This window comes from Sabethes cyaneus, chromosome 1 (assembly GCF_943734655.1).
Source record: "Sabethes cyaneus chromosome 1, idSabCyanKW18_F2, whole genome shotgun sequence".
Taxonomy (NCBI): Eukaryota; Metazoa; Arthropoda; class Insecta; order Diptera; family Culicidae; genus Sabethes; species Sabethes cyaneus.
In genome coordinates, this window is record NC_071353.1 from 93,076,893 (window position 1) to 93,090,175 (window position 13,283).

The window sequence follows — 13,283 nt, forward strand, 5'->3', positions numbered from 1 at the left end:
CAAGTTCAATATATCGTGAAAATAGAATAAGAGAAAGTGATTTTCAAATCGAGAAGATGATATTCACTTTAGGCAAAAAACAATTTTAAATGCTGTTAATGAAAAGAAAAATCTTATGTCCAACAGCTGAACGCAATAGATGCTAAACCACAACATAAATTTTTTTTTATTGATTTTCACTGCTCAAACGTGAATATCAGTTTGTTACAATATCACAGGGCGCTGATATTCTATATTCTCTTGCATGAAGTTCATGCTTGCTGCATATAGTTATTATGTGCGTTTGATCAAAGCAAGCAGATTTTCAATGCAAGGTAGACTGATAATCCAGAAGTTTAAACATTATGCTGATGAATATTAACAGCACTGGTTACTATGTACCGTAAAGTTGCTTATTTTACTGTGTTCTATAACTTTTGTGGAGACACTGTACTTTTTTGGACGCATTTATAAAAAACAAAATTTTGTATCACCCTAATAGGTAGATTTACGGTCACCCTAATAGTGTAAAAAGTTGCGTCAGATTTTTTAAATGAACTTTTCCAAAGACACACCACCTGGGAAAATAAGCATTTTTACGCTAGAGCACATGATCGCGTTTTTTTCTATTTGGTTCATATCAGTAAAGTTTGCTTAAATCATTTCATCAATGTTTTTCAAATAACTTTTGACTGGTAAGGCCAATTCCAATAAGATTTAGCAGATATGTTCACAGCGTTAAGGCCTCCTGTTTGATACTAAAATAATTGAAATCTGATTAATCGTCTGGTTAAAACCGTTATAAATAATTGTAACTTTTATTATGCTGTGCACGACTGCTCATAACGTTCAAATTAAACATCCAATCAAAAAACAAATCAATATTGATCTATGAGGCTATATTACCTACCAAATGAGACTAATAGCGCATAAATCGGTTTGGCCATCTCTGAGAAACGTTCGACTAATTGACACCTTGAAAAAAAAGCATAACTTTTGAACCGCTTGATTGTTTTTGATAAAACTCTCTAAAAAAATTTGCTTATTTGCATTTTTGCTTATAACTTTTAAACAAAATGTCGGACCGCAAAACAATTCAATAGTGATCCACAAGGTGATAACGCCTTTCAAATAAGCGACTAAAGTCAAGCGTCACATATACACACATACACGCACACACACACGCACACACACACGCACACACACGCACACACACACACACACACACACACACACACACACACACACACACACACACACACACACAGACATTGCTCAATTCGTCGAACCTTATCGATTGGTAAATGTGACTCGGGCCTCAGATTAACTTCGTGTTTTTCGACCAATTTTTAATCCTTTGTTACAGTATAACAAAGGTAAAACATAAAATAACAGAAAATTGTGTAAGTTAATATACAGAAATGTTAAAGCATGACAAGAAGCAATCAAAAACAAAATTTGTACGAATGGTTCATCCAAAAACAGCGTAACAAAATCAGATCACAACGGGCGATTTTATAATTTATATAAAACACAGATCGTGAGCATTTACGCTGTAAAGCATTATTGTAATGAAATGTAGTTGAATATGTTGTTGTATCCAATTCTAGCGAGACGTAATTAAACAATAACCATTGTTTAATAGCTCGAATATACGATTATGATCTGTTTGTTCTACCATGCCCAATAGAGCTACTCATATGTGATAGTTACGCTATAATAACCACAACACTTTATTGTTTCAATTCCAGTTACAGATTTGCTGAATTACCGTCAAACGGGGTAACTTGCAACAGCGGGGTAACATGCAACAACGCTATTTCGATCCAATTTATTGTACTTTTTGATTTGTTATTTCAATTTTTAATCTATATCAGTCACTGAATCTTGTTGTTAATAGTTTAAAGAAGCCTTAGATACTGTTATGTTGATTTTCTGCTGTTTTGGTGATTTTGAAAAAATCCTACAAGATGATGTCAAAATCATCGTCAATTTTTCGTCTGTAAAACGTTTGTGTCGCCCATAAGCACTTCAAACAAAAGAAGCCTACCATACATTTTTTATAGTAAAATGAATAATAAGGAAACAAAATAATTGATTTATGATAACTAGTTTTGTTTATCCTGCGTCTTACCACATTATTCGTAAAACAAGTACTTCAACGGGGTAACTTGCAACAGCTGGTAGATATAAAAAGCCGTGTTCCGTTAACTTCACGAGGCAAGTTATCATTTAATTTTGCATCAAGCAATACTAAAGCTCACCTGAAGAGTGTAAGATACTTTCGGTAAGTCGGAAATACGCCAGTTTTTCTCCGGATATACTGTAAATGGGCATAGAAGAGGCCAAAAAGAAAATATCCTTACTGAGAGAAATCGACCAGTAATATGATAGTGTCTAATTACGATCACCTAAAACGTAATGAACATTCATATATTACGTTTTCAAGATATCGATGATTTTTAACTCCCGCGCTATATTTCGTGACGCGATTTTACATAATGGATATACGACGTGTAATGCGTTGTTGCACAACTCCCGCTCACTAATTGTGTTACGTAATATGTGAATGGTTCTTATAAAAGGCAGCTCTATCGGATCCAGACAAGGAATATCAACTGAATGAATAATATAAAAAGTTTAATTCGTGTCGACCAACATTTGAAACTGTCAAACAGAACGAGTGAGAGTTATTTTTTGCTGGAGCAGCATAGGAAAATGAACTTTCACTCGTTCTGTTTTTGACAGTTGGCTTATCCGCCCTTTTCAAATGTTAGTCGACAAATGAAACACAAATTTCTGCATAACTCGAGAACTAATCAAGCAAATGGAACAAAATTTTACATGTGGGTGTTTTTTGGGACAAGAATATTTTCTATGTTGAATTGAGACCCCTCCCCAATTTAGCAGGGGGGGCTCCCATACAAATGAAATACAAATTTCCTCATAACTCGAAAACTAATTAATCAAATGGAACCTTATTTGGCATGTGGGAGTTTTTGGAATCATGAAATTTTTCTATGATGAATTAGGACCCCTTACCTTTTTAGGAGGGGGGCTCCCATACAAATGAAATACAAATTTCCTCATAACTCGAGAACTAATCAAGCAAATGGAACAAAATATGACATGTGGGTGTTTTTGGAGACAAGAATGTTTTCTATGGTGAATTGAAACCTCTCCCCGCTTCAGGAGGAGGGACTCCTGTACAATTGAAATACAAATTTCCTTATAACTCGAAAAGTAATCAAGCAAATGGAACCAAATTTGTCATGTGGGGGTTTTGGAGGTAGGAAGTTTTTCAATGATGGTTTGAGACCCCTCACCCCTGTGGTAGGGGGATAAGGACTATCATACAAATAAAACAGAAATTTTTGCGTGACTCAAAAACTAATCGAACTCGAGAAATTTTAGACTGTTTCATAAAACATTAATCAATAACAAGACCACCAAAAATTATCAATCGTAACATTAGATAATTCAGCGCGAGACGGCCACAGGCCGCGAGTGTTGCCAGCGACTTGCCGTCGGAAGCGCCGGCCACTGTGGGGAGCAGCCCCCGGTAGAGATCACCTCTATCTAGGTTTATTTATTTTCCTAGATCTACTGACCTCTATTACTTTCCTTCAGTTGGGTCACCCCTGCGAAGTGATACTTTCTACGAAAAAATTTTCCGTGAAATGGTACATCCCGCGTAAGGTTTTTCGCGAATTGGTATTCTGCGAAATTCTATATTCCGCGTTATGGTCAACCGAGAATTGGTGTTCCGCAAAATGGTATTCGGCGAAATGGTTTGTAATGATGGCGAATATTTAAATGCTATCCGCTTTATTTTATCAGACTGAGCGATAGGGGGAGTTGTTTTCTACTTTACTGTGAGGAAAATTTGTATATTAAAATACCCATGAACTCCTCAGAAACTTGCAAAACTCGAGATTGTGACAAAGTTCATCCGAGATTCACGATTTATGTACTACACCGTTTAATTTGTGGCAATACGAAGTTTGTCGGGTCAGCTAGTTTAAATATATATAAAAGTATTCAGAACATCAAAATTTACTATGCTATTTTATGTTTAAAATGCATCTTTTTCATTAAAATACATTATTTAGTCATGAAAATGCCCGGAAACTTCAGGTAGACGTGTTTAAACATACTTTCGCTCACAATTCAGTTAAAATTACGCATGCCCCAGATATTCAAAACTCCATGTCTCCCAAACTACCAGTATTGTTTTTTCTAGTTAAGTGATTGTTGTGTAGAATTTTCTAGCGAATATTTTGAGCATATTTGTTTGAAAATAAAATTGGGGGTGTTTTGAGATATTCGCATTTTTCGTTTTAAATCGCAAAAAATGTATGATTTTCTGAAGTTTTTGGAGCGTCTTAGTAGAATACGAAACCTAAAATTAAAAAGAAGAAAACTTATCCAATTTAATTCTACTATGTGAGTTCGAAAACAGACACTGAGGAAGCCTGCAAGTCGTAGGCGAAATACGTATCTGTCGTGAATAAAATACACATAGTAGAAATAAATTGGATAAGTTTTCTTCTTTTTAATTTTAGGTGTGTATGATTTTGACAAATTAGAAAAAAACTGATAACATCATTCGATTGCGCGGTCAAAAATCAATAGAAAATGTATATTGGCATGTCTTCACATCAAACTGTTTCAGAGATATTTGAACCCGAAAAATGACTTTTTTTTGAAAATCTGTAAAAAAGGAAGTAGTGTCACTGCTAGGGGAATTGATCAATCGGCACAATGTTTTGGGAAATTGGTTGTAGGGTCGAAATGAACAATTATGCCAACTTTGGTTGAAATCGCTGATGGTCGAATCCAAACCTTGTGTACGTTTGAGATGCAATGACCCATATACATTATATGAAGATATATGAACAACGGTAAAACAATCTCACCAGTTTCCTTCGAATGGAATAGAGTTGCATCATTTGAGTTTACATTATTAATTTAATTTTTCTTCTGGTATCCATGAGCATTATTTAAACTTTCTTCGGCCCGAGTTCTCACTGTACAGTAGGAGGTGCTTGCTCCATGAGCTAAAACGAAACAAATAATTAAAATAACTTATGTTAAGCTTACCTACTAACAAGGTCGTGTGGCTCAGCCGTCATCCAAACCCGCAGTTTTGAGATTAGGCAGCCGGGAACCACCCATCATCGCACCTCCTAGCTTGGCTACTTAATAGAGCATCACCGGGTAAGGCCACGTGGAGGCGCTAGGTACACACTTAAAAAAAGCACCGAGTTCGGCAAAATTTTGCCAAAATCTCAACAGCCGACCGTTCGGTAAAATTTTTTATGTTGTCAAACGTTTATAAAGATCCGAAACGTCGAAATACACCATCGACATTTTTACCGAACGTTCGGCTGTTGAGATTTCGGCAAAATTTTGCCGAACTCGGTGCTTTTTTTTAAGTGTGTAGGGGCTTGGGATGGCTGGAGCTATGTTGGACGCTTCCTCATTTGCCTTCCCCATTTCATACCTAGCACAGATATTTCGATTTTTTACCCCAAATCATCTATATCTTACCAGGACCTTCCACCTTCTTCTGCATTTTCCTCCTTTTGTTAATCTCTATGCTGACGTGTTGAAAATCACGTTCGCCAAGTTTGCTAGAGAACGGTCAAGGTGTCCCGGAGTTATGGTCAAACATTGACATTTATATCTATAGATTTTTTGATCTCTGTAATACGGTATAGGTAACAATCTTTTTTCACATATTTCAGAATGGTTCACAAAAAAATAGCGCTTTTGTATGTAGGAGGGCTGGATATACCCTTTGGCCAAATGAAATTGACAAAGGAAGTCAGTGCACTAAATAACAGGATTATTGAATGTAAATTTGAAGATAATAAATGGGTTTTCATGAGAGAACGAACCGATAAATCGTTCCCAAACAGCTATGACACGGCCAAAAGTACGTATATTTTAATTCATGTATTACAATTTCAAGAAAATAAACATATTTTGCAGGTGTATTTCATAGTATTCGCTATCCTGTAACTACAGACATTCTTCTCAATTTCATCGATATTCACAGATATAAGGAAGCGTAGAACATCTTTCCCGTCAGTGTTTTATGAATATCTCACGAATCATGCATATATTAGTAAATCCCGCGAATGCATATTGTAAATATTATTGATGAAGTCAACGAACAATAAATATGTTTGAGCGTTCAGAAGCGTTTATACAAGATACTTATTTAAAACAAGATTATGCCACTCAATAGTTGACTTTCGTAGACAAATTAAAAATTAAAAAGAAAGAATACGAAAAAAGAGTGCAGTAAAAAGAGCAATTTGTTTTCTGCGATCTGAGGTGTCAATTCTAAATAGACCACAGCGATCAAGGTAGGAAGGCACGTTGGCCATATAACAACATCACAGTCAACGTAACGAATGAACTTCTTCCCTTTGTTGTATAACCTTTGTACTATAACCAAAAGGTTGAGGCCAAGACAGCGCACTAGAGAGAGAAAAAAGACGAAGCAAAATTTTCAATGAGAGTGCGCTTTTATTAGATGGTTTTGAACAGGCTTCATTCTCGGTTTTTTGCTCAGTAGATGCTCAATTGACTATAGCACTTCAACTAAACAGAATTCGAAAAAGTAGTGTAAAGGGCGATTGTAGAGTATATTATTGTCTACATTATTGTTGAAGAAAGTATGGTTTTATCTTTTGTATTTACGGCGTTATGCGATTGCTACCCCGTTGGTAGCCAAATGAGCGCTCTTTTTGCTACCAACGGTGTAGCAGCCCCATAGCGCCGTAAATACAGAAGATAAAACTATACTTTCTTCAACAATAATGTAGATAATAATAAGCTCTACAATCGCCCTTTACACTACTTTTTCGAATTCTGGTTAGTTGAAGCGCTATAGTCAATTGAGCATCTACTGAGCAAAAAACCAAGAATGAAGCCTGGTTTTGAATACTCAACTGTAGTGATATATCATATCAGGTACGGGTTTTACACACAATGCACAGTGGTCCAGCAGCGAAAATTAAGTGGAAAGTTTTTTGTGGTTCAAAATAGCTCCCTATAATGTTCAGCAAAGTTGTACAACTCTAATAGACAATTAATGCGAAATCAACGACTAAGTTCCAGTTTGGCTTGTGAACACATAATTTATAATAACTTTTTATAAGAAAGAGATAGAAGGATAATTTTTTCAACAAAGTTGTAGCTAAAGATTATATAAGTAACTTTGCCAAAGACATAGTAGGCGTATTTCTAGGCGTTTATAACTTACATGGTGTTTTATAAAAAGACCTCTCAAAAATCACTTTTTCTCTGATTTCTTCAAATGCAATGGTTTTATTGCATCATAATGTCTTACAAAGTTGGTTATCTTATCGAAAGACATATTTTTGAAGAACATTGTATGTTTAAAACTCATACGTATAACGAGTTCTAACGTTTTTCCTGTGTTTTTTTAGTCTTTTTTGGAATAGAATATCTCAAAAAGGGGCAAACGAAAAAAATCAAACTTGGCCGTTTCTGAAAGCTTGGAGTTTTATCTCAAGCATGTGTGAAAATAAAAAACTGGTTTTTTCTCTAACTCGAGTAATTTCAGTTTAATTATTTCATGTTTGACCATTTTCTACTATGCAGTATTTTCTAATATCTTCTTGAACATGTAAATAGTAAAAAAGAAAGTTTTCGTACCATGATACAATTTCTTCTGATTGTCACGTAAAATACTCTTCGAACTCCGGATAAGTTAAGAGATCTGGTTTTTCGACCTTGTGCTAGTTTTCGAACCACTGCTGAAATATTCATCAAATAAGTTGTTATAACGGTAGTTTTTACAATTGTTTATTGTCAAGAAATATGGACTTCTCCCGTCATGCAATCCATACATATAAATATAAATTATAATACCAAATACAAAATAAAATAAAACGCAGTGGTATTAGTGTACATGTAATTGATCTCTCAGAAATAGTCAGAAAGTTTTTTCTTAATAGTATCAGTCGACATGTTTAAGTTTAGTATGTTTCTAAAATTGTTCATTAGCTGCATACAGCGGCAGGCTGGTTCATTGCGCGCGTAGTTAGTTCGACGGTGGTTTAGAGTGAAGGGCCTTGGTCTCCACAGAACTACTGTACTCTGGTTAGCAGTTATCCTGGATTTCAAATAATCACTGTCGTATCGTCCTCTCTGCAAATGGAACTCAGCACCAGCTGTTTTTGATAAATATCTTACAATTTTCATTATTTTACAAATAGTCATGGAAATCTTCACTTGGATATATGCACATGAAATTAAATTTTATATTGATATTTCTGATTCTAGTCTAAAGCAATCTTTTAAATTACTTTAGTGTCAGAAAGCTGAGAAGTCTTCAAAATTGATGTCTTATACGTATTCAGGAACAGGAACATGACTATGATCGTAGTAAAAAAGGAGGAACATTTTCATGCAAATCCTATTAGAGTCCTGGAGTTTTTTGTCAAAAGATTTGAGGGTACCGTTACTGTTATTTCAAATTAGTATCTAAAATGTTCGTGAAAGTAATTCGGTAGTTTAGGAGATTATTTCCCATTCAATTCCATATTAGCTATATCGCCAACCGTTAATAAAATGCTAGTACACGGTGCAGATATTATTAAGGCCACGGCTCAACTCATAGGGTTATTAAGCGAAGAGGTACAGGAAACGCGAAATAAATGTATTTGTAAGTTCAGGGAATTTCACGTCAGAAAATTTAACCGGATTGCCAATTTGGAGGATGTGTTCAAACGCCCCCTGCTGTCGTCCGATCCAGTCATTGCAATACAAAATCGTTCGTATTGTACTCGTACTCTGGAGCTTCCACCAAGCGCAAACCAACTATTAATATAATAAATTATTATATTACTAACAATAATAAAATATTTCGAAAACAAAACATTTATTGAATCTCTCAAATAAATGACTCCCCTTTTTGTTTTCGAAATCAACGATATACTGATATAAGGTGGTTGAAGTTCGAAAAGGATCTGTAGGTTTTTTTCTCTTTTACCTCATTACCTGTTTTGATATACTTACCTGCGATTAAAAAATGACAAAACTAAAATAACAGTTAACAATATTACGTATGAAATAACCAATATTTTTTGCTTTTTTATTGAAAATTAATTTTAAAACATTATTGATGGTAGATTGAGCATATTTGCAAAATAATGAAAATTGAAAGATAGATATTTATCAAAAACAGCTGGTGCTGATAGAAAACTGATGTCATATCTGGAGTTCGAAGACTATTTTACGTGACAATCAGAAGAAATTGTGTCAAGATACAACAAATTTCTTTTTTACTATTGACATGTTGACTTTAATCGTCTTCAAGAAGATATTGGAAAATACTGCATAGTAGAAAATGGTCAAACATGAAATAATTAAATTGAAATTACTCGAGTTAGAGAAAAAACCAGTTTTTTATTTTTACATATGCTTGAGATAAAACTCCAAGCTTTCAGAAACGGCCAAGTTTGATTTTTTTCGTTTGTCCCTTTTTGAGATATTCTATTCCAAAAAAGACTAAAAAAACACAGGAAAAACGTTAGAACTCGTTATACGTATGAGTTTTCAACATACAATGTTCTACAAAAATATGTCTTTTGATAAGATATCCAAATTTGTAAAACATTATGATGCAATGAAACCACTGCATTTGAAGAAATCTTGTTGTAAAACACCCTGTAAGTTAGAAATGCCTAAAAATACGCCTAGTATGTCTTTGGCAAAGTTACTTATATAATCTTTAGCTACAACTTTGTCGAAAAAATTATTCTTCTATCTCTTTCTTATAAAAAGTTATTATGGATTATGTGTTTACAAGCCAAACTGGAACTTAGTCGTTGATTTCGCATTAATTGTCTTTTAGAGTTGAACAACTTTGCTGAACATTATAGGGAGCTATTATAAAACGCTTAGCCGCAAAAGTAAGTTTCCACTTAACTTTCGTTTCTGGACCACTGTGCAATGATGTGTTCGAAAAACTATGTTGTAGCGTTGTTTAGGAAATATTAGAGATTTTCAAAATGCTATCTTTCTCGATCGCACCAACGCTGTTTGATGCTTGCGCTGCTTCGGCCTTAAAGTAATTGTATAAGTATAGGACTACCCGTGTACTGCTACTCCGTTATTGACCAGGACCGATGAAAATTGCAAAATGATAGGACAACACACTACAGGGTGTGTGACGAATTTTTGCAGTAAATGACATGTTTTAAAAATTTAACACCAGTTAGTGATATATGCGAGGATTGTTTTGTGGTTTATTTTCTTTCGTAACATATGGAAATTATAAATTATTTCATTCAGGAAAATATCAAAGACTTGTGTACAAGACAGGGTTGCATAGATGACGTAGAACTACGTGTCTTTTTGTAGCGATAGTAGCATGTATCCATGCATGTAACAATACGATTCTTCATGTATACATGCTCGTTGTATGTAACATTTATCAGAGTAGTAACATTGTATACATTAAATCCTCAATAGATTTCAGAGTTATTTCTATGAATTGATTGGATCTATTTTGTTAGTGAATAGCGACAGTAGCGATCTAGTAGGGTTGAAGCACTAGTTCTTAAGTCTGCTTCTGTTTTATACCTATTTTATATTGAAAACAATGCCTAATTCTTGCTATTTAAATTTAAACATTTGAATAAATAAAATCACGTCCGATGAATTTATATTCTAAACCCTTTTATTTAGAAAGCTATGATTTTGTCAATATTTAAGAAAAATCTTCAGCTGTCTAGAATTAGGCCCTCTCTTGAAGGGAACAAAATTTTGAACTTCGCGAGGGGTGATCAGTAAAAGTTTGTTGTAACGAGCCAACCCTGAAGTCTCAGCAACTGCGTGTTCAAAACGCTGAAAATTTCAACTTTGACCTTGCTGCCTGGGCGTTATTTTTGTATGAACTGCAAGAAATCAAAGAAGTATTGTTCATACACAGAAATAACCGACAAAAACGAAGAGCGATAAATCAGTTATTCTCTGCCTATAAAACAAACACACGTAGCCACCAGAATGTATCACGATAACAAAATATTAGGACAAATGAATGTCTCTTCACACCAGCAAGCAGGACAACTTTCGACCAGCTTGCTTTGACCTAAAGTCTGGCGTACAAAAGTTACCTTGGTAACTACCAAACACTGCCGCTGCCGACACAGTGTGACATGATTAGGATGGCTTTTGTTGCGTACAATACGTATTGCATACAGCAGTGTGTCTTTTTCGCAGGCAACAACATAGTTGTCATGAAACTTCTGTATTCACAATAAACTGCTACGATAACTTGTCTTTGTCCTAACTTCCATGCAATAGTGACAAACCTTCATCATACATTGTCTCAACATATAGTTTCGTTAAGTTTGAGTAAAACGGTTTTAATTTCTCGCTATCAAATTTCCGAGTTTTTAAGTGATAATTTCATTCGAATCGCTTTTTTCGCGCAAATATTTAATTGGATATATCGCTTGATTCGATCGTTGTGGAGTTTTATCAAAATCATTTGTTTATCCCGTGTACGGACGATTTTAGTTTTGCGATTCGTGCCATCTCTGCAGTTACATTTGGCAGGCAGCTATTGTTGTAGATCTATTCTTCGTTAAATTTCAACTGCCAGTCACGCCAATTAGTTGGAACAAAACAGAATGGAGAAAACATTGTGCGGAGAATGTAAACAAACCGTCTGTTGCGTTCCCCGCAAGCTTAGCAAAATTTATTTGCTTTGCACAAAACGACATCGCATTAGACGAAACGCGAACGGACTTGTTCGACTATGGAAAATTCCAACATCCAAAAGGATTGCGAACACACACACACACACACACACACACACACACACACACACACACACACACACACACACACACACACACACACACACACACACACACACACACACACACACACACACACACACACACACACACACACACACACACACACACACACACACACACACACACACACACACACACACACACACACACACACACACACACACACACACACACACACACACACACACACACACACACACACACACACACACACACACACACACACACACACACACACACACACACACACACACACACACACACACACACACACACACACACACACACACACACACACACACACACACACACACACACACACACACACACACACACACACACACACACACACACACACACACACACACACACACACACACACACACACACACACACACACACACACACACACACACACACACACACACACACACACACACACACACACACACACACACACACACACACACACACAGCCGATCAACGGCGAATAAACAGCCTAACTACCATAGTCCAGTAGTTATCTAAGAGCGTGCGTTAAGCACAATAGCCCCTCCCTGAAGTAATACCGATAAGGTGGTTCCAGGGGGGATTGAGGCTGGAGACTCGAGTAGGGTTTTAGTGGGTATGGATCTTCACGATCTTCACGGGATACCAAACCCCACTTCCTGAGCTGTCTTCTCAGGTGTCTGATAGCAGATTTCCCTACTCGTTAAAAAAATAAAAAAAAAAAAAAACACACACACACACACACACACACACTCATGCACGTACATCCAATTGCGCATGCGCGCCCCACTCCAGACAAGGACGAACAGGAAAAGGATGAACGAAAATCGACACGTATAAAAGGACGACCCACGCTATGTCCGAAGGTATTTATTATTTAACTTACATGCACCTCAGATTTCTCTTCACAGGATATTAGTATTAATCAAAATAATTAATTTAGAGAAGATCTTAAAATATTCTATCTTGGGTTTTTTGAAAAATTCAATTTTCAAGGTTATTTCGGGGTCATCCCCTCACAATTGATCATATCCATTGTATTCGACCACCTCCGATTTCAACCAAATTTGGTATAATTGCTCATTCCGCCCCCTCTTTCATTTTCCCAAAGTTTTGTACGGATTGATCAATCCCCCTTGCAGTGACGCTTCTCCATTTTTCTCAGATTTTCGAAAATACTCATTTTTCACTGCATGTCACTGCAAGGGGGATTGTTCAATCCATACAAAACTTTGAGAAATAAAATGTGGGGTCGGAATAGGCCATTATACCAAATTTGGTTAAAATTAAAGGTGGTCGATTACATTGGATATGATCTCTTGAGAGGGGATGACCCCGAAATAACCTTGAAAATTGAATTTTTCAAAAAACCCAAGATAGAATATTTTAAGACCTTCTCTAAATTAATTGTTTTGATTAATA

The 13,283-nt window shown here is 35.7% G+C and overlaps 1 protein-coding gene across 1 annotated transcript in view; it reads left to right on the top strand.

Moving 5' to 3' along the window:
- The window catches only part of LOC128737353 (mRNA-capping enzyme), a 123,517-nt gene extending 117,203 nt beyond the window's left edge, over positions 1-6,314 (top strand). The window contains exons 6-7 of the mRNA XM_053831979.1: positions 5,730-5,920; positions 5,977-6,314. Of these exons, the coding sequence (XP_053687954.1) occupies positions 5,730-5,920; positions 5,977-6,059 (274 nt within the window). The 3' untranslated portion in view covers positions 6,060-6,314. The remainder of the gene's footprint in view (positions 1-5,729; positions 5,921-5,976) is intronic.
- The last annotated feature ends 6,969 nt before the right edge of the window (positions 6,315-13,283 follow it).